This window comes from Oryctolagus cuniculus, chromosome 17 (genome assembly GCF_964237555.1).
Source record: "Oryctolagus cuniculus chromosome 17, mOryCun1.1, whole genome shotgun sequence".
NCBI classification, from domain to species: Eukaryota; Metazoa; Chordata; class Mammalia; order Lagomorpha; family Leporidae; genus Oryctolagus; species Oryctolagus cuniculus.
This window is the reverse complement of record NC_091448.1, coordinates 25,704,604-25,724,442: the sequence shown is the minus strand read 5'-3', so window position 1 is coordinate 25,724,442 and position 19,839 is coordinate 25,704,604. Positions and strand designations below refer to the sequence as shown.

At 57.6% G+C, this 19,839-nt stretch overlaps 2 protein-coding genes across 8 annotated transcripts in view; both read left to right on the top strand.

Annotated features, from left to right (window-relative positions):
• FAM117A (family with sequence similarity 117 member A) overlaps positions 1-5,716 on the top strand; it is a 79,814-nt gene extending 74,098 nt beyond the window's left edge. For all 6 annotated transcript variants that reach the window (XM_070060836.1, XM_070060837.1, XM_051824876.2 and 3 more), the window contains 3 exons: positions 731-932; positions 2,129-2,279; positions 4,547-5,716. In XM_070060836.1, coding sequence (XP_069916937.1) covers positions 839-932; positions 2,129-2,279; positions 4,547-4,820 — 519 coding nt within the window. In that variant the 5' untranslated portion in view covers positions 731-838 and the 3' untranslated portion in view covers positions 4,821-5,716. The remainder of the gene's footprint in view (positions 1-730; positions 933-2,128; positions 2,280-4,546) is intronic.
• Positions 5,717-9,118: 3,402 nt separating this feature from the next.
• On the top strand, positions 9,119-16,742 carry SLC35B1 (solute carrier family 35 member B1). Of its 2 annotated transcripts, none has more exons than XM_002719302.5 (9): positions 9,119-9,566; positions 10,264-10,367; positions 11,232-11,362; positions 11,651-11,681; positions 12,189-12,346; positions 13,286-13,412; positions 14,504-14,610; positions 14,732-14,885; positions 16,514-16,742. In XM_002719302.5, the coding sequence occupies exons 1-9, from the start codon at positions 9,352-9,354 to the stop codon at positions 16,564-16,566; spliced, it is 1,080 nt and encodes a 359-aa protein (XP_002719348.1). In that variant the 5' UTR covers positions 9,119-9,351; the 3' UTR covers positions 16,567-16,742. The 2 variants fall into 2 exon arrangements, with proteins under 2 accessions (XP_002719348.1, XP_051680841.1); XM_051824881.2 differs by having other exon boundaries at positions 9,130-9,566; positions 11,257-11,362.
• Positions 16,743-19,839: the final 3,097 nt, after the last annotated feature.

The window sequence follows — 19,839 nt, the reverse complement described above, 5'->3', positions numbered from 1 at the left end:
AGGAGTGGGCCCAGCGTCGTTCTTGAGCCAAACTGTTCCGCACACACTTGGTGCCCACCTGTGCCTCGTCCTGCTGCCCTCCCTCTGTCTCCGCCTGGTGATGGCCATTCAGCCTTCACGGCCAACTGTCCCATGCAGCCTGCTCCACACTCCCCTCCCAGGCAGTCTCAGACCCAGCACGGCTGGGAGTTGCACATGCCTCAGTTTACCGTTGCCAGCTGGGCTTCATTTGCATTTGGGTATAGGCAGGATTTGATTTGCATCCAAACATATGCTCACTGAATGCTGGAAAACGGGAGAGAGGGGGTTTAGTACAGGGTCATAGCCTGCATGCCTGGCCAACGATGGTTCACAGCACGCACCGTGTCCAGTGCCTGGCCTACCGTGCCCACTCTCATAGCCCATTCCTCTTTGTACTCTTGGAGCCCAGCACTCGAAAGGCCCTGCCCTCGTGATACTGGTGGCCCAGCCAGAGTAGGGGTGCAGTGAGGGGAGCAGGTGACCCATTGATCCATCCACACAAAGGAGCTTGTAGGGGTCTGCCCGTGCTCCAAGGGAAAGGTGTGAGGAGGCGGGGGCAGAAATGGTGTGAAGACACGGTGTTCTGTTGTCAGTGTATGTCATGGGGCACGAGGTGTGCCCTGCAAGGGAGGTCCCCCAGGGTCACTGCAGTGCTACACACCTGGAAAGACCCAGGGCTCAGAGTGTTTCCCCCTCTCTTCCCTGTCAGATCCTTGAAGTCCCCGATGGGCATCGGGCCCCAGCTCCTCCCCAGAACGGCAGCTGCGATCATCCCCTCCCCCTGCTGGAGCCGGGCAACCTTGCCAGCTCTCCCTCCATGCCCCTGGCATCCCCCCAGCCTTCTGGCCGAGCCAGCCGTGAGGACCACCGGGGTGCCATGGAGGAGCTGGCATCCATGCCCAGCGACAAGGGTAAGCTGCGGAGGCCAAGGCAGCGGGGCCGACTCGGTACGGAAGGGGCATCGTTGCGAGAGTTGTTTTTCCCAACCAGAATCGCTCTCTGGATCATCTTCATGCTGCACACCATACCGACAGTAATGGCGGCCCTGTCCGTCATGTTCTGGTCCATAAAAGTTTCTGCACCTGTACTCTTACTTAATCCTCCCTGGAACCTAGAGAAGCAGCCCCTGCCCTCCCATCGCATGGCTGGGGTTGCTCCGGAGGTTGCCGTGGAAGCCAGCACGTCCCTGAGACGCAGGTGTCCACCTAGTCGTGGCTAGCAGTGGCCTTGCACGTGGTTACCACAGATAGAAAATCAGGCAGTGCAGTGCCTTGTCCAGGATCACGCAGCCTGACCCGGACCAGAGCCCAGACTTCTGACTCCCGGTCTCCACTCTGTACCAGCCCTGGCTGCTTCACCCAGAGGACTGGATAGTAGGCCTGCCACCTGGTTTCCATCGCTAGGGTAGCAAGCACTGTAGCCTGCTGCGTCTGATTTGATTGTCATGGCAACCCCGTGACATGATCTAACAAAACACACAGGCAGAGAGATTGAGGGTAAGAGGGAGTAAGTGTGAGTTAAATACAGAGAAAGTCAATATTTGCAACCTAGGCTCAGTGTTGGCAGTGTGGAAGGTGAGAGGAATGTTGGCCTCCAGGTGGGGCTGAGTAAAGCATGCTTCTGAGTCAGGCTGAGAGCTCTTCCGGGAAGGGGGAGGCTCTCGGGCTGTGGAAGGGAAGGTGCCGGCAGGCGGGGCGCTGTGGCCTTGGAAGAGGGCAGAGAGAGAGGGCAGTTAGCGTTCCTTGAAGTCTGTGATTTGGAATCCTGGTCCACTTCCTGGGAATGTAGAATTGCTCGGAGACCTTCTTTTCCTGTGAATTCTGCCGTGGGTTTTTATTCTGTTACGTGTGGGCCTTTTGAAAGCTCTTCAGAGGTAGATCATAGGACAGACGAGCCGGGTCAGCACCACCGCTGCCTCCTTCCTCATCCGGGGTCTCCCAGCCTCGCCCCTCTACCCCCAAGGCCAGCACAGAAGAGTAGAGCCATACACATGCACGCACACACCTGCACACACATCCATGCACACACCCATACACACACCTGCACACAAACACACACACACACACACACCCTGTCTCCTGGGACTCAGGCCTGGCTCTGCTTGCAGCTTCCTCTCCAGGCCGCCCAGCCTTCCTTGAAGATGGCAGCCCGTCTCCAGTCCTCGCCTTCGCCGCCTCCCCTCGGCCCAATCACAGCTATGTCTTCAAACGGGAGCCCCCGGAAGGCTGCGAGAGAGTGCGTGTGTTTGAAGAGGCCACGTGAGTGCCGCGTACGGGCGGGGCGGGGGGCGAGCCGGCGCAGTCACCCCCACAGCCCTCTGCAGTCCTCACTCCTTCGGGTCCTGGGGGTGCTTCCACGCTGGGGCCAGTATCGCAGCTTTTCCGGGATCAAACTTGTCCACATTACCTACTCTGAGCGCTCAGATCTGTGCTTATCGTTATCTCCATAGAAACCTGCTCTCTGCCCACACGCCAGCCACCAACAGCAGGAACTGGAAAGGGAAGAGATCTGAAACCTAAGCCCTTTGTTCCTGTCATTTTTTTCCACCTTCAGAGAGAGAGGAATGGGGGTTGCCTCTGAGTCAAGTCTTCACCCTGTGGCTGTGCTGCTCCAAGTCTCATGAACTCCCCAACAGAAATTTCCAGTCCTTGCAAGGAAGGGCTATGGAATATTCCCAAAGCAGACTGGCTGATTCGGAGGCCATCCTTCTACTGATGTCTTTGTAGTTCTGTGCATTAGAGAATGGAGAGCCAGTCCTCACCCACACAGCCTCCCTTAGCAGGTGCCATGGAGCTCATTCCGCCTGGCCCCACTGAGCTCCTGCCGGGGCAGGTTCCTCCTGGAAGCCGTGGTCTCCGTTGCAGTCAGGACGGCAGTCATGGTGTGCGCGCATACTTCGCCGGGACCGGGTGGCAGGCACTGCGGGCCGTCTGCATCCCGAGTCAGGGAGAGGATATGACTCAGGGTAGGAGCTGAGGAAACCATTGCCACCAGGGTAGCAAGCACTGTTGCCTGCTCTCCCTTCAGGCCCCCGGGTCCTGACCCTGTAGCTTACACGGGCTCCAGGCTCCTGGACCCTCCCTCGACCCGTGTGGTGGCCAGGCCAGGACAACCCGGAGCTCTGGTGGACACTGGGATTGGCTGCCCTCGATCCCTTTGCAGACTGGTGATGGCAGGAAAGCCCGCGCAGCCGCTGCTCTGCCTTCCTGCCTTGGTTAGCGCTGAGGGAGGAGCTGTCCTGGGGCTGGCACTCCACAGCTCCTTGGGGTCTTTCTCAGGTTTAAGTTGGGGGGTTCTTTTATCTGAGGGACTTGTGCCACACTGTCCCCTTCCTAACTGCTGTCCCCCCTCAGAGCACCTGGAGTGTTGCTTGGTCTCCTTCTCACATACCCTACGTGAGTTTTGGGGCCGGCCTGTGCCCGTCCCACTTCTCGCTCTGGGCCAGGCCTTTGCTCTCTCCTCACATCTTTCTCTTCTTCCTGGGCCTTGGAATTATTAGAATCTAGAATTAAAAAGGAGAGTGATCAGCCTGTATACTGAGTGCACTTTTCTATGTTTATGTCATACTTCAATAAAAAAGTAAAAAAGGGGGTGGACTTTTGGCTCAGTGGTGAAAATGCCACTTGGGACACCCATGTCCCGTATCAAAGTGCCTGGGTCTCAGCCCCAGCTCCACTTCCAATTCCAGCTTCCTGCCAGTGTGCACCCCAGGAGGCACTTTGGTCCCTGCCGCCCATAGAGACCCACAGTGACTTCGTGACTCCTGGTCTTAGCCTCGCCCACCCCTGGATATTGTGACAACCGGGGATGAGCAGTGAACAGAAGATCTTTCTCTGTCTCTTGGTTTTTCTTTCTGCCTTTCAAATAACAATGTTTTGGAAAGTTCAAAGGTCAAGGTAACCATTAGGAACTGTGAGTGACAGGGCCTCCTCATCTTCTACACATCTGTCTTCTCCCCTCGGATTCTCCAGGCAGCAGCTTCTCGGGGCGATCCCACCCTCTAGGCACAGCCAGGCCCTCTCCTCTTGTTTCATCCGAGTCTGCTCAGGGACCCCCTGACATCATCGCCCATCCTCCCCAAACGTGCGGAGGCCAGGGCTGATGACTCTCACAAGGGGAGAAGTGAGCACAGAACCCGGCTTACCTGGGAGGTGTGACCCCCCACCCCAGCGCAGGATGTCAGCGGTGCTGAGGCTGAGAAGCCCGCTTTAGGCCACTGTCCTAGGAAGTCACCGCCCAGACGTCTGCTTGCAGGCTAGTGGCCTGCCCCGCGCCCTGCCCGCTCCAGTGGAGAGTCCCGGGCTCCTGTACAGTCAGGGCTGGGAAGCCCTCCCTGTGTGGCCCCATCCTCTCTGGCTGCAGAGTATTTCCTGTTGCATAGCCATGAACACTGAAGAGCGAAGGGCTTGGGGACTGAACCTTTTGGGTTTGGGGCCGGTTCCGCTCCCGTTCAGGCTCCCCTGCTGCCCGGCCACGGCCACGTAGCTCACTTCTCTCACCAGCCGTGTCTCCCTCTGCTCTGCAGGTCCCCGGGGCCTGACCTGGCCTTCCTGACTTCCTGTCCGGACAAGAACAAAGTCCACTTCAACCCGACCGGCTCTGCCTTCTGCCCCGTCAGCTTGATGAAGCCCCTCTTCCCCGGCATGGGCTTCATCTTCCGCAACTGCCCCTCCAGCCCGGGGTCTCCCAGGGCGCCGCCTCGGAAGGAGCCAGAGGCCTCGCCCCTGCCATTTGAGCCATGGCAGCGCACCCCACCATCTGAAGACCCCGTGCTGTTCCAAAGCTCCCTGGTGGTCTGAGGGCACCACCACTCACTTTACCGCGGAGACCAGTGCCTTGGTGGCAGGCCCCTCCCGCGCTCCCCTGGCCCCATGGTGGGGGGGCTGCCCTCTCGGCCTTTGAGCACTTTCGTTTCTTGTGTCAAAGCCCTGGGTCCTCCCCCAGGTGGACACCGGCCCTCCTCAGGTGAGGGAACCTGCCTTCTCCACTAGCGGCCTGGCAGCTCACAACTCACACCTGTGTCCCTGCCGCTTCTCTCACTTGGCAGAAAACTCGCCCAGAAGGCCTCGCGTCCCCCCACCCTGGGTGTGCGTCCAGACGACTGTAGCGGCGACCCCCGTCCTTGTCACGGAGCCAGTGGCCGCCACCAAAGGAGAGGAGATGCCACACGCCTCCTCCCTCTTCCCGCTCCCCAGACACGGGCGAGGAGGGCGGAAGGCAGAGGCCCCCTCCCCAGGCCTCCCTTCTCGTTGGAGGGGTTGACCAAAGCTGCCCTGCAGGGCCCGACACTTCCAGTGCAGCTGCTGGAGAGGGAAGCAGGTGTTTCCCACGGGCATTCTCATCTCGCTCTCACCCCGACTAAAGATTGTCTTAGCAGCAGCCCAGCGCAGCCCCGGGCGGCGGTGGGAGGGCGGTGGGCACGGGGAGAACTGGTCTTCTTCCCCTCCGCCTACCCCAGGGCTGGGCTGGATTAGGAAAATGCCTATTTTTTTCGTACCAATGTAGAAACTCTATTTTCTCCCAAAGACACTATTTTTGCAGCTGTTTGAAGTTTGTATATTTTCCGTACCGCAGAGCTTACACAAAATTGAAGAATGTTAATGTTCGAATTTCTTTACCTTGTGTTTAGAGGTTTTCGTTTTGTTTTTGGCAGATTTTGGTGTTAAATAGACAAAATAAATAAGTATTCCCAGCAGCCCACGCCTGTGTTAAATACTTGGCTGGAGACTGTGGGGATTACATTGGTCACCTGCTCCGTGTCCTCGAGCCAAGGAGGCTTCTGTTCGCACCAAGTGATGCAGGTGTGTCATGCGGATGGCCGTAGCATTTCCCGTCCGCCCGACACTACGCCTGGGCTCCTTACGTGACAAACAAGGGCATTTCGAGAGCTCAAGGAAGGGGCTGGCGCGTCGGCACAGCGGGTTAAGCTATCGCAGGCACCCCGTATCAGAGCTCCGGATTGAGTCCTGACTGATCTGCTTCCAATCCGACTCCCCGCTAATGCGCCTGGCGTAGCAGTGAAGATGGTCCAAGTGCTCGGGCCCCTGCCATGCATTTAGGAGACCCAGATGGAGTTGCAGGTTTCAGCCAGAACCTGCAGCCGTCTGGGGAGTGAACGGAGGATGGAATATCTCTTTCTGTTTCCCTCTGCCTGTCAAATCTTATTTTTAAAAAGGTCAGGAAAAACTTGAATTAAAAGTTTATTTTGGGTGCCCGCGCCGCGGCTCACTAGGCTAATCCTCCACCTTGCGGCGCCGGCACACCAGGTTCTAGTCCCGGTCAGGGCGCCAGATTCTGTCCCGGTTGCCCCTCTTCCAGGCCAGCTCTCTGCTGTGGCCAGGGAGTGCAGTGGAGGACGGCCCAAGTCCTTGGGCCCTGCACCCCATGGGAGACCAGGATAAGTACCTGGCTCCTGCCATCGGATCAGCATGGTGCACCAGCCGTGGCGGCCATTGGAGGGTGAACCAACGGCAAAGGAAGACCTTTCTCTCTCTCTCACTGTCCACTCTGCCTGTCAAAAAAAAAAAAAAAAAAAAAATTTGGTGCAAAAAGTTTTGAAATCCATGCCCAGTGTTCTCATTTTCCACGAGCAAGACCACTCACATGCATGGGTTTCAGTTTTGTACAACACAAGCTTATCTTTTTTTTTTTTATTTGACAGGCAGAGTTAGAAAGGTCTTCCTTCCGTTGGTTCATCCCCCAAATGGCCGCCATGGCTGGCACTGCGCCGATCTGAAGCCAGGAGCCAGGTGTTTCCTCCCGGTCTCCCATGTGGGTGCAGGCGCCCAAGCACTTGGGCCATCCTCCACTGCCCTCCCAGGCCACAGCAGAGAGCTGGACTGGAAGAGGGGCAACCAGGACTAGAACCCAGCACCCATGTGGGATGCTGGCGCCACAGGCAGAAGATTAACCAAGTGAGCCATGGCGCCGGCCCCCATAAGCTTATGTTTTAACTCTACTTTCCCTGAACTTTTGGAAGTCCTTCCATAAACCATTGACCAGTAGAAGTTGGTCCCGAATGAAAGGCCTGGTGGGGCTTGGGGGAGGCACAGGAAGTCGCCCATTCTTCCATGAGCCTGAGAAAGACTTTCAGGCGGAAATGAGGGACTCGAATGAGAGCAGGGAATGGTATTCGGGCGGGATCTGTGCTCGCGGCTGTAGCTCCACTCTTTCTAGGAATTCTCGCCACTTCAGTGAGTGCTCGCCACTCAGTGCCACCCTGGAGGGTCCCCAGCAGCCTCCCAGCTGATCGTGCTCTTAGGCTTTGGGGGCCACCAGGAGTAAGCACCCCAACATTCTGACAGTACCTTGGAACTCACAAAGGACATACTGTCCCTGCTGTGAGGATGACAGCTGAGCCCCCCAAGGACACGCACAGGAAGTACAGTTGTGTTCAAGATCTCATGACACAGCCCGAAGCCAGGCTGTCCCAGTGGCCATTAGTTGACCCAGGAAGCACCAGACACTGGATACACGTCTGAATGATGAAAGAAATGTTGGGGCTGGAGCTGTGGCATAGCAGGTAAAGCCATGGCCTGCAGTGCCATAAACCTATATGGGCACCAGTTCGTGTCCCGGCTGCTCCACTTCCTATCCTGCTCTTTGCTATGGCCTGGGAAAGCTGTAGAGGATGCCCAAGCGCTTGGGCCCCTGCACCTGTGTGGGAGACCTGGAAGAAGCTCCTGGCTTCAGATCTAGTCCAGCTCTAGCCGCTGGACGACCCCTCTCTGCCTCTGTCTCTAACTCTGCCTTTCAAATAAAATTAAATCTTTAAGAAAAAAAAAAAGTGCCAAGTCCCACTGTACTAACGACGGAAGGACAAAAGTCTGGGAAACCCGATCATTCGAGTCCAGCACCTATGCCTCCAACCACACCGCTGTGCTCTGTGTTGCTATATTCCCATTAAGAAATGTGACCCAGAAGTCAAGTGGAATTGCTTGAGGTTTAGCTGGTCAAGAGGCAGACCCAGGTCTCTCACCCCAGCAGCTGCTTGGTGCCACTGAGCAAGAGAGTGAATGCGTAGGGTCTGCCCCGCGCTGGCCCCCACTAATAGAAGACAGTGGGCAGAGGACAACCCTGTCTTCCATCCCTTACAGAAGCCTGGCTTGCCCTCAAAGCCTCTGAGTCAGGCCCAGAGTGATGGGTGTGGTGCTGCCCGGGGTTTCCTTCCTCTGCCTGAGGCTATGCCAAAGGCCCAGGCTTGAGGAGAAGGAGCCTCTGCCCAGACTGCAGCCCGGAGTCCACGGCGGCCTGAGACTGGGGCCAGTTATTGAGTGGGGGGTGAGGGGAGGGTGGGTGGCGGTGGAAGCGCTGGGTCCGGGGAGCCCTAGCCGTTAGTGCCAGCAGGTGCAGACCCGGCACTTGTACGAAGGTGCGCACTGATCAGAAAGAATCCAGAGGGCAAAACCCAGGCGTTTGCTCCATTGTTGGTGACTTGTTAAGGCCTTGAAGAAAATTCACTTCAATCAGCTTCCATTTCCACGTCCTGGATGTGAGGAAGTAGGACCAGAGCTGAGAAAGAGCCATGACAAAGAATCCCTTAAACCAGGACAACACCCTACAGTGTAGGAAACACTATGGCAAAAAAGAAAAACAATGAACAAGCTCATCTGAGCATCAGAAGCGAGGCCACAGGGCGGCTTTTACTGATCACCCCCATTTACAGACTGGGAAAAACTGGCTCAGAACCTAGGTGACACGCGTGGGTTAGCCGGCCTCTCAGCGACACAGCTGAGCTGAGAGTCCTGACCTAGCAGAGGCTCACGGGGGCGCCCTCCCTCTTGGGGGCCCAAGGATGAGCCTTGGGTGGGGGAACCGCTCTCAGAGGCCAGACCTGGAAGGAGCGGGTAGGGTCGCTGGCGCTGGGCAGCAGCTAGAGGGCGCTCAGGCTCCACGAAGACTGCCTTGGCGTTAGGACCCAACAGAAGCCTGGCTGCCAACAGCGAAAAAGACTATTTCATTCGCTCTTGCCGGTTGCACCGCCTCCTTCCCCGCCCACCTAGCGCACTTCGTACCCCGTAGCCAATTGCTGAACTCCACATCCATGTGCGTCATCATTCCGCGCCCGGGTGCCTCCTAGGGCACCCCCTAGCGCTCCGCGTCATAGTTGTCCTCGGAGTTGCCTGATCGGAAAAATCTCGAGGGTGAGGTTTTAGCCTCGAGGATCCCAGCTCCCCTCGCCACCAGGAATGGAGCCAAGTTCCCACGGCCGGTCTTCCTCCCCAGGAAGCAGTTGCTGGGTTCTGAGGAAGTTCCTCCCCGGCAGCCCTAAGCTGGCAGCTCTGGCGGTGACTGCTGGGCCCTACTGAGCGACGGTCGCATGCAGCTCCTATGAGGCCCCTGCCGCCGGTCGGCGATGTCCGACTGGAGCTGTCGCCTCCGCCGCCGCCGCTGCCGCTGCCGGCTGTGAGCGGGTCTCCGGTGGGCTCCTCCGGGCGTCTCATGGCCGCTAGCAGCTCCCTGGTGCCCGACCGGCTGCGCCTGCCTCTCTGCTTCCTGGGCGTCTTTGTCTGCTATTTCTACTATGGGATCCTGCAGGAAAAGATGTGAGCCGACCCCCGGCGCGGGTGGTCAGACATTCCCCCTGGTCCAGCCCCCTCGTCCCACCCGGTGGCCCGGTTCTCAGGTCTCCCGCCTCTGGCCCCAGGCCTTCCTCTTTTTCTCGTGCTTGGGTCTCTTGCCTTCTAGCACCCGGCTTGCTCTTTGTAGCCGCGGCCGAGTCTCCCCGACGCCAGAATTGGCCTTTGGTTTTCCGGGACCTGGTCATTTCTCTTCCTTTAGCTGGTATCTCCTCTGTGGGTTCCGGGGGCCTGGGTTTTACGGTCCAAGATGTCCACCCCCGAACAGATCAGACTTCTCGCCTTGACTTGAGCCAGCTCCTCTTTGACCTCCCAGATCCTTGCAGGCAGCCTGTTCTTCCGCCCTTGGCCTTGCTGCCATACCCCCACATACCACCTTCTCGTCCTCCCTGGGGTACCTTGTTTCCCAATCCAATATTCCCCGTTTCCTCGGGCTCCGTCCTTCACGGACTGCTCTCCCAAGGCTGTGGAGGCAGCAGGCTGGGCTGTCTGCATTCCACGTCCAGGAAAATTGACTCCTTTTGTAAATGAGCCCAGAGATCTTTGCAAACTCCACTTGCATGGAGAGAAACAAGAGAACCTCAGAGCTCTGGCCCCGGCCCCAGGAGATGCCAGCGAAGGAAATACACTCATTTCTCCCTTCTCTTATGCGTTTCGTCCTTAGAACAAGAGGAAAGTATGGGGAGGGGGCCAAGCAGGAGACGTTCACCTTTGCCTTAACTCTGGTCTTCATCCAGTGTGTGATCAATGCCGTGTTCGCCAAGATCTGTGAGTACCCGGACGTCACTTGTTGGATGCCCCTCCCATGCCGCAGTCCGGCCCCTGCACTTGATTTCCCCTCAGCATCCAACTCTCCTGAGCTTTTTTTGTGTTCACAGGGTCCCCTGTGCAGTCTCTGAAACTAATGACTTTGAAAGAGGGTGAGGCCGGCGCTGCGGCTCACTAGGCTAATCCTCCGCCTGCGACGCCAGCACCCTAGGTTCTAGTCCCGGTCGGGGCGCCGGATTCTGTCCCGGTTGCCCCTCTTCCAGGCCAGCTCTCTGCTGTGGCCAGGGAGTGCAGTGGAGGATGGCCCAGGTGCTTGGGCCCTGCACCCCATGGGAGACCAGGAGAAGCACCTGGTTCCTGGCTTCGGATCAGTGCAGTGTGCTGGCCACAGCAGCCATTGGAAGGTGAACCAACAGAAGAGGAAGACCTTTCTCTCTGTCTCGAGGGTGAAATGTTATTTTCTTAAATTAGACCGACTTCTGAGTCAGGAATATGCAGGGAACGGGTCTTCGGGTCCCAGGGCCCCAGTGAGACCACCTGAGACAGTCTTTCTCTTTGTCTCTTTGACTCTTGTGTGTGGGCTTCAAACATGCTTTGCGCTTGCTTTGTTGCCCGGAGACGAGCAGCAGGGCTGAAGGGTCTCTCGAGCTGAAGCGGCCCCTGCACGTGGCTCCACCCCGCACGTGGTCCGCTCTTGGGCTTAGGGTGGAATGATTTGCGGAGATTCCCGGCCCCTGGGAACAGAAGAGGCTGTGCCTTACTGGACAGGCAGCTTCTTCTATGTGGCTTCAACTTTCCTTAGTGGTCCATCCTAGCCCCACCAGGTTTCTCTCGTATGTTTCTTTTTTTTTTGTCTTCTCCCAGTGATCCAGTTTTTTGACACTGCCAGGGTGGACCGAACTCGGAGCTGGCTCTATGCTGCCTGTTCTGTCTCCTATCTGGGTGCCATGGTCTCCAGCAACTCAGCGCTGCAGTTTGTCAACTACCCGACTCAGGTGAAGCCCTGGTGTGGGGTGAGGGTTGGCTCAGAGTCTGAGGAGGACTGAGGGTCCTCCCCTCGGGTCTGTGACTTGAGTAAAATGAGAAGAGCCCCGGGAGAGTGCGTTTGAGAAGCGCAGAGCGTGCAGAACCGTGGAGCCTGGGCTTCGTGGGAGTGGGCAGCATGCGGGGACTGAAGTCCCGGGTGCAGGCCTCGCTCTCACTCATCGTAACGCCGCGCAGCGCTCGCTCGGCACCTGGCGCAGCACAGCTGCTCAGAAGTCATTTGCTGAATTTAATTTCAGGTCCTTGGTAAATCCTGCAAGCCGATCCCAGGTGAGCAGAAGCTGCTGTCTCCCTCTTCCGCCTCCACCCTTCCTAGTTGGGTCCCTTTCCTCTGCCAGAGCTCTGTGCCCCTCTGGGCTTCCTCACCCTGCCCTAGCTGCCTCCAGCGACTCCCCCTGCCTGTGCCGTCAGCCCTGTGGCTTCCTGTGGCGGGCTTGGCTGCTCATGCTTCCCTGAGCTGGAGGCTGACCGTGCTGGGCTCGCGGGGCAGGCGTGGCAGCGTCCTGCGTGTGTGCACTGTCATCGTGCTGACCCCACCTCACCCCGCTCCTCCCGTGGACTTTTCACCTTTGTCCTCTGCCTTCTCCCCACCCTAAATCAGCTCTCTTGCTCAGTCGTCTTTATCTGGGTGCCAGCGCGGCGCTGCGTCTCTTCTCTGCGGCCCCTCCCTCTCTGACAGTCCCTGCTTCCGAAGCCTCGCTGGGTTCCGGGGAGAGGGGTGTTGGGGTCCTCGATGCCTGGGGGTACCTGAATTTCCCGCCCTGTTTCTCTCTGCAGTCATGCTCCTTGGGGTGACCCTCTTGAAGAAGAAGTACCCGCTGGCCAAGTACCTGTGTGTGTTGCTTATTGTGGCTGGAGTGGCCCTCTTCATGTACAAACCCAAGAAGGGCGGCGGGGCTGAGGAGCACACAGTGGGCTACGGCGAGCTGCTGCTGGTACGCAGGCCCGCTGCGGCCGCCGCGCGCTTCGGGATGGTCGTGGAGAAACTAACTCAAGGAAAAGTTTATTTTGGTGCCAAAAAAAGAAAAGAGAGGGAAGGAGGGAGGGAATTAGGCAATTGGTGCATGGATTTTTGTGATACACGTTTCCCCGAACTTTCTGAAGGCCTCTCGGGAGGTTGTGACGCCCCTGCCCCAAGTGCGTGTCTGGCTGCAGCGCCCCTCTCTGCTCAGGCCGGCAGGGGAAGCCGGAGATGCGGAGGCCTGGTTCTAAACCCTGGTGTGAGGTCACAGGCCTGAGGACAAGAGAGGGGCAGAGTGTCTCTCACTGTGGCCAGCCCGGGCGCCTGGAGGCTGGAGACAGTAGTAGCTGTTGCTTGTGTATGAGGTGCTGCTCCAAGTAGTTTATTTCTTAACGAGCTTCGCCAGCCCTGTTCTCATAACACAGGCAGGATCTGCATTTTACAGACGGACACGCAGGACAGCGAGGTTCAGTCGCTTGTCCGTGTCCACGGTCACATGGCTGTTGCAGCAGCAGAGTCAGTATGCCGGTCCCAGCAGTCGGACCAGAATCCGTTCTCTGGAGCCCCGTGCTCCAGGCCGGGACGTGAACCTGCGGGGACTGTCTTCCTCCTCTCCAGCTGACGGAGAGCAGCTTGGCTCTGCACAGCCTGCCCGAGGCCCTGCACGGCAGCTGTGAGCCGGTGTGTCTGGAAGTGGTGGGCTTCCTGCTCTGTCCCTGCCCCAGACATGCTGTGTGGCTAGCAGGCCGGTGCAGGGGGAGGGGAGGGCGAGCATGCTCTCCCCCCGCCACCTGACTGAACGGCACCGTTCTGGTCGGAAGTTCTGTCTCAGGGCAGCGTGAGAGTCCCGTGTCCAGGGGTAGGGAGGGGCCTGCCGGTCACCTCACCGCGCGCTGCTCCCTTTCTTTCTCAGCTGCTGTCTCTGACCCTGGATGGACTGACAGGTGTTTCCCAGGACCACATGCGAGCTCACTATCAGACCGGCTCCAACCACATGATGCTGAACATCAACCTTTGGTCCACGTTGCTGCTGGGAGCCGGTGAGGAGCAGCCCTGCTGTTCTTTGAGTGTGCCACCAGAGGGCAGGCTGCCCCCCTCCGCTTCATCCCTAGCCCAGCTGCCACTTGCTTACTTGGCCGAGGGCACGAGCCTAAATGGTTCCAAGATGCCTTTCCTCCCAAGGCCCTTAGAAACCTTCCTGGAAGACCTGCCCCAGCAGGAGCTGCTTGCTACTCGTTTCCTGCACACTGTGGGTCAGGCCTTTGTCAGGTGTCGGGGAGGACAGAGCAGTAACACATGTGACGGCTCCTGGGGTCTTTCCCTGGCGTGAGGGACGTGAGATGTTGGCAGAGCGTTCACAGGACAGACTTGGATGCATGCTGCATCCAGTTCAAACATGAATGCCAGGGCTGGTGTTTGGTCTGATGGTTTAGACACTGGCATCCCATGTCAGAGCGCCTGGGATCGAGTCCCAGCTCTGGCTCCTGATTGTGGCTTCCTGTCAAGGCAGACCCTGGAAGCAGCAGGTGATAGCCTAGGTAATTGGTCCCTGCCACCCACGTGGGAGACCCGGATTGAGTTCCTGGCTCCCAGTTTCGGCCTCGTCTAGCCCTGGTTGTTGGGAGTGGACTGGCAGATGGGAGCACTCTCTCTGTGTGTCTGTCTCTGCCTTTCAAATTAAAAAAAAAAAAAAAAAAAATTTGTTTTGCACTGAGTGCTGTTTTGCCTTTTTCCAGTCTGGCCAGGGTAGAGAGCTTTGCGTCCTGTGGCCTGGGTTAGTGGGAGAGGCAGCTGAGGGCTGCAGGTGGGCCGTGCTGGAGGCTGGAGGTGTCGCTGAGCTGGCGACGTGGCTCAGGGTCTCCCCGGCATCCGAGCAGCTCTGCTTTCAGTCACGCTGGTAGAAATGACTGATTAGTTTTAAGGCCTTTCTCACAAAACTGAGTCTTGAGTTAGTTTCTCTAATCCACCCCCTCCAAAAAATGGACATGCTCAGACACACCCACTGTGTGCACTTGGCCGTGCCCTAGCCTCCCCCACTGAACTTCGGCAAGCCACGGGCCGGGGCGGAGGGGTGTGTGTGTGTGTGTATACGCGTGTGTGGACGTGCACACGAGGTGCTGTTTCTTCCTAGGGCTCCTGTTCACTGGGGAGCTCTGGGAGTTCCTGCGATTTGCCGAGAGGTTCCCCGCCGTCATCTATAACATCCTGCTCTTCGGCCTGTCCAGTGCCCTGGGCCAGGTGAGTTGCTTCCTGGGGACCGGATGGCTGGTCTGGCTGGGAGAAGGAGGGCGGAAGGGTCTCTGAGCCTGGACCTCACGCAGGTAGACGAGAGGCAGCCTGGCCCCTTTTCTGTCCCTAGAGCTTCATCTTCATGACAGTCGTCTACTTCGGGCCCCTGACCTGCTCCATCATCACCACGACTCGGAAGTTCTTCACGATTCTGGCCTCTGTGATCCTCTTCGCCAACCCCATCAGCGCCATGCAGTGGGTGGGCACTGTGCTGGTGTTCCTGGGTAAGTCCCTTCCCAGCACGCGCCTTTGTGCAGTGGTTGGTGATTTCAGAGAAAACCTTAAGAGAAAAGGAAGCCTGGTTTCTGATCCAGTCTCCTGTGCACATTTCATCGTAGCGATTCCGTTGTAGATTTCTCCAGACCCTGACTTTGCTTATTCCCTCCTGACTTAGGCTGCTGTGGGCGAGCAAAGGGAAATAGCTTACAAGTTCAGACTAAGTTTCCTTCAGTCCTGCACACGCGCACGCACACACACAGGCAAGGGTGTTTTGAAAAGTTTATGGAAAAATTAAAGGGGTTTTTGTGTGCAAGGAATTTTGAAACCCAGGTCTAGTGTTTTTCATAGTGTGTATTTTCCATGGAGTTTTAGAAGACCCCCTCCCGTGTGTTACCAGGATCTTGGGAAGCATTTTCATTGAGTGTCGCTGCGCTGTGCTGGGAGTTACAGAAAACTCGAGTTCAGGCCGGCACTGCGGCTCAATAGGCTAATCCTCCACCTGCGACGCCGGCACACCGGGTTCTAGTCCCGGTCAGGGCGTTGCATTCTATCCCGGTTGCTCCTCTTCCAGTCCAGCTCTCTGCTGTGGCCCAGGAGTGCAGTGGAGGATGGCCCAGGTGCTTGGGCCCTGCACCCCATGGGAGACCAGGAGAAGCTCCTGGCTCCTGGCTTTGGATCATCGTGGTGCGCCGGCCACAGCAGCCATTGGAGGGTGAACCAACGGTAAAATGGAATACCTGGCCGGTGCCGCGGCTCACTTAGCTAATCCTCCGCCTAACGACGCCGGCACACCGGGTTCTAGTCCCGTTCAGGGCACCGGATTCTGTCCCGGTTGCCCCTCTTCCAGGCCAGCTCTCTGCTGTGGCCAGGGAGTGCAGTGGAGGATGGCCCAGGTGCTTGGGCCCTGCATCCCATGGGAGACCAGGAGAAGCACCTGGCTCCTGCCTTTGGTTCAGCGCAGTGCACTAGCCGCAACGCACTGGCCGCGGCGGCCATTGGAAGGTGAACCAACGGCAAAGGAAGACCTTTCTCTCTGTCTGTCTCTCTCTCTCTCTCTCACTGTCCACTCTGTCAAAAAAAAAAAGGGGGGGGTTGGGGGAATACCTTTCTCTCTGTCTCTCTCTCCCATTGTCCACTCTGCCTGTCAAAAAAAAAAAAAAAAAAAAAACTCCAGTTCTGCAGTTTATTTTTTTTAAAGATTTATTTATTAATTTATTTGAAAGTCAGAGTTACACAGATAGAGAGAGAGAGAGAGAGGTCTTCCATCTGCAGGTTCACTCCCCAGATAGCTGCAATGACCAGAGCTGCTCCGATCCGAAGCCAGGAGCCAGGAGCTTCTTCTGGGTCCTCCCACGTGGGTGCAGGGCCCAAGAACTTGGGTCATCTTCCACTGCTTTTCCAGGCCACAGCAGAGAGCTGGATTGGAAGTGGGGCAGCTGGGACTCGAACCGGCGCCCATATGGGATGCTGATGCTTCAGGCCAGGGCGTTAACCCGCTGAGCCACAGTGCCGACCCCCTGCAGTTGATTTTTTAAAGCCCCCATTCTGGAGAACCAGGCGTGCTGTTCCCTCCACCCTCACTGGTGGCTTTCATTTGCCCCTCGAGCCAAGCCCCGCTTCTCCCTTTCCCTAGGTCTCGGTCTCGACGCCAAGTTTGGGAAAGGAGCCAAGAAGACCTCCCACTAGGAAGAGACAGCACCTCCGTCCACGAGTGTTTAAGTTATTATCTCACGCGGCGTCTCTTGGGAAGGGAAGACAGACTCAATAGTGATAAGGGACTGGGTTCTGTTTTTGTTTTGTTTTGTTTTTTTTTAATTGACGCAAAATCACATATTCTAAAAAAGCACCTGGGTGTTAACGAGGCGGAGTCGTGGTTTCTCTTCTTGCCCTGGAGCGCGGAGACGGCGGCAGTGGAGCTGATGCCCTCGGCGTGGCGGCGCGGCTGGCTGGTGGCTCCCCCGGAGGAGCCTCCGTTCCCACGGCCGCGGCTCTGAGTGTGTTAAGGCAGGTGGCTGGCAGGCAGAGCCGCAGGGTGTGAAAATCACTTTCCCTCCCAAAGCTCGGTGGGCAAATGCTTCCTAAAAAACCCAAAGCTATGTTCTCTCCTTCAGAAACGTCTCGGGCTCAGGGGTCAGAGGAACCCAGGGCCTCCAAGGCTGCTGCGTTTTCCCATTCCCCCATCCCGCTCCATCCAAGGCTGTGCTGCCAGCCGAGCGGAAACCGCCGCCTTTTTGCCTGCGTCGGCACAGGCTTTGGAAGGCCTGTGGATGTGTTTTCCCCAACTCCCCCCAGCTCTCCGTCTGTTCTCAGGCCGCCTGCTCCTCTCCCAGGAGGCTGGATTAATCCCTCCTCTTCCCCCTGCCCCCTTCAGCTGCTCCAGCGCCGCAGTCCTCTGCCACCCGGGCCGTGCCAACATGTCGCCATGCCAGCTTCTGCCTGTTGAAAGGGATGTGGTAGAAGGCACGGCGGCTGAGTCCTGGCAGAGCCGCTACTGTGTTGTTGGGGTGGCAGTGGGGCGGGGAGGCGGAGCCTGGAGCCAAGCCACCTGCCCACTGCTGCTTCAGAGCTGGAAATCGCAAGCCTCCAAGGACCAAACTTTACACATGAAAGTGCGTCTCCACCAGCTGCAACTTTCCCGCCATCTGTTCAGCGGCCCCGGCCCCTCGGCTCTCCAGATGGGAGCCCGGCCTCCTTCCTGAGCCGCTGCCTTGAAGCCCCCCGCCCAGTCTTTCAAGCCCTGCCCCGCTGGCAGCCATCTCACTCCAGGGGCCGGTGTCCCTGCAGCCCTGCCCGTAGAGGCCTTCCTATTCGGAACTCCTCCTCCAGTGCACAGAGCCCGACTTCCTTTCTCTACCTCCCCCGCCTTTCCTGCTGGGTAGATAGTTCTTCCAGCTCTTCTGTGGACTGGGTACGTGGTGAGCGTGTTCCCGGGCGGGGACCTGCAGGCAGTCTCTGGGCCTGTGGTTTCAGCAGACATCATCACAGCATCAGACTCCTCCCCTCTGCTTCTTCCCCCAGCCATCTCCAAAGTGACTGGAGCTAGTCCCCAAGAGCTAGACAGGATTTTCAGTCTGCCCCCGGGGCTGTCACCTGTACTGGCCTGTCCTACCAGCCACGGGCCGGCAGCCCAGGTTTGCTCTATTAATTGGGTCCCCTGCCCATTCATCCAGCCTGAAATGCCAGGAGCCCAGAGTGAGGCGAGCCTACCCTCCGGGGTTCCCGGCGGATGCGGGGATGGGGAGACAGTGGTGCCTCTCAGACCGCTGCAGGGAGGCAAGGAAGGAAGGAGTCTGGAAGGCGAAGCTGGAGCTGGAGAGTGCAGGAGGACGAACACGGGGAAACGGAGCTCTGGCCGCACTGCCAAGCAGGAAAGGGGTCTTCAACTGCCTGCCTGCCCCTGCTGTGGCCCTGTGCACCCGCCTGCTGTCGGTTCCAGCCAGCACACGTGGCGGGCAGTGTTACACGCAACTCCAGGACACCTGTGAATGTCTCGTAGGCCGCCAGGTTGTCCGGCGTGGCGTCCTCACCTACAGGATCATGGAACCGAGAGTGCTAAATTTGACTCCAGTCAGCAACACCAGGAGCTTAAAACAGGGCTGATAAATGGGAGATGCCAGACAAGTTCAAACAAAAGCTCTGCTGATCACTAACCTTGGGCACCCTGGTGCCGCAGGTCTCCAAAGATCAAAGGACTTTCATCCGCAGTTAATTCGCAGCTATGTGTAGAAGGGAGGGGGCTAGCGCAGGCAGATTCCCCCGAACCCTATGCTTTTAGCTCCGAGTGCATTGTACTTAGGTCTATTTTGGTCTAAGTGTCAGGCCCACCTCCTTGGCTGGTGGCCCTCGGGCTCCTGGCAGAGCATTCTCCATTCCCTGTGCACCTCTTACCCCTGGTGCGGGGAGTGACCCACAGTAATCTAGGATACAGTCAGGGAAAGCTATTCTGGGGTTCCACACTGAAAGAGAAATGTCATGGCTTTTTTTTTTTTTTTTTAAATTTAAGATGTATTTGTTTTTTTGAAAGAGTTACAGAGAGGCAGAGAAGTCTTCTATCCACTGGTTCACTCCCCAAATGGCCACAATGACCAAAGCTAGGCCTATCCCAAAGCCAGGAGCTTCCTGTGGGTCTGCCACACAGGTGCATAGCAGAGAGCTGGATCAGAAGTGGAGCAGCTGGGACTTGAGCTGGCGCCCATATGGAATGCTGGCCCTGTAGGTGGTGGTTTTACCGGCTGTACCACAGCACTGGCCCTGCCATGGTCTTTAAAAAGTGTAACGTGGCAGGAAGGAAACATTGACTGGATACTCAATAAGGCAAGGTATTTGGGAATGGGCTCAGCTCAGAGCTGAGCACATGTCTGCACTTTTTGGAAATGGAAAAATCTTGGAGAAGGCCAGGTGCCCCGTAGGCTGCTGGGTTTGTCCCCGAGGTGACTGGAACTCGGGTTGCACCTTGGACCTGCGCCCTCTGTGGGAGGAGAGCTGAGATCCTCCCGAGACCCACGGCTGCCAGACGAGTCTGGCCCACTTGTCATGGGAACATTGTGTGTGCTGTGTGAGTGGCGCTGGTCAGCTCCCCCAGACGCCCTGGCAGAGCGCTCGCGCCGGGTCTCTGCGGGGCTGTTCAGCCCTCCCCATCACAAGCACACCAGCTGTCTTCGGGAACAGGAATCTCGTGTTTCTAGGGCTCCTTTCCCAAAGCTCTCCGGTACGTGACATTTTATCCGGGAGAACCTGCTGGGGAGAGGTGAGCCGGAAGGAAGTCTCATGTGGGGCAGAGCCAGGGCCCACCAGAGTGCGTCAGCTGGAGGCTGTGGCTCCGGGGAGGGCGGAGCTGCCCACTCCCATGTTGCTTCTCGCTATCAGGGCTCAGGGCTCTCTTTAACCCTCAAGTGAGCTAAGCCAGTGGTTCCCAGCTATTTGGATTTTCTGGAAGTTTCCAAATAATGACACAAGTAT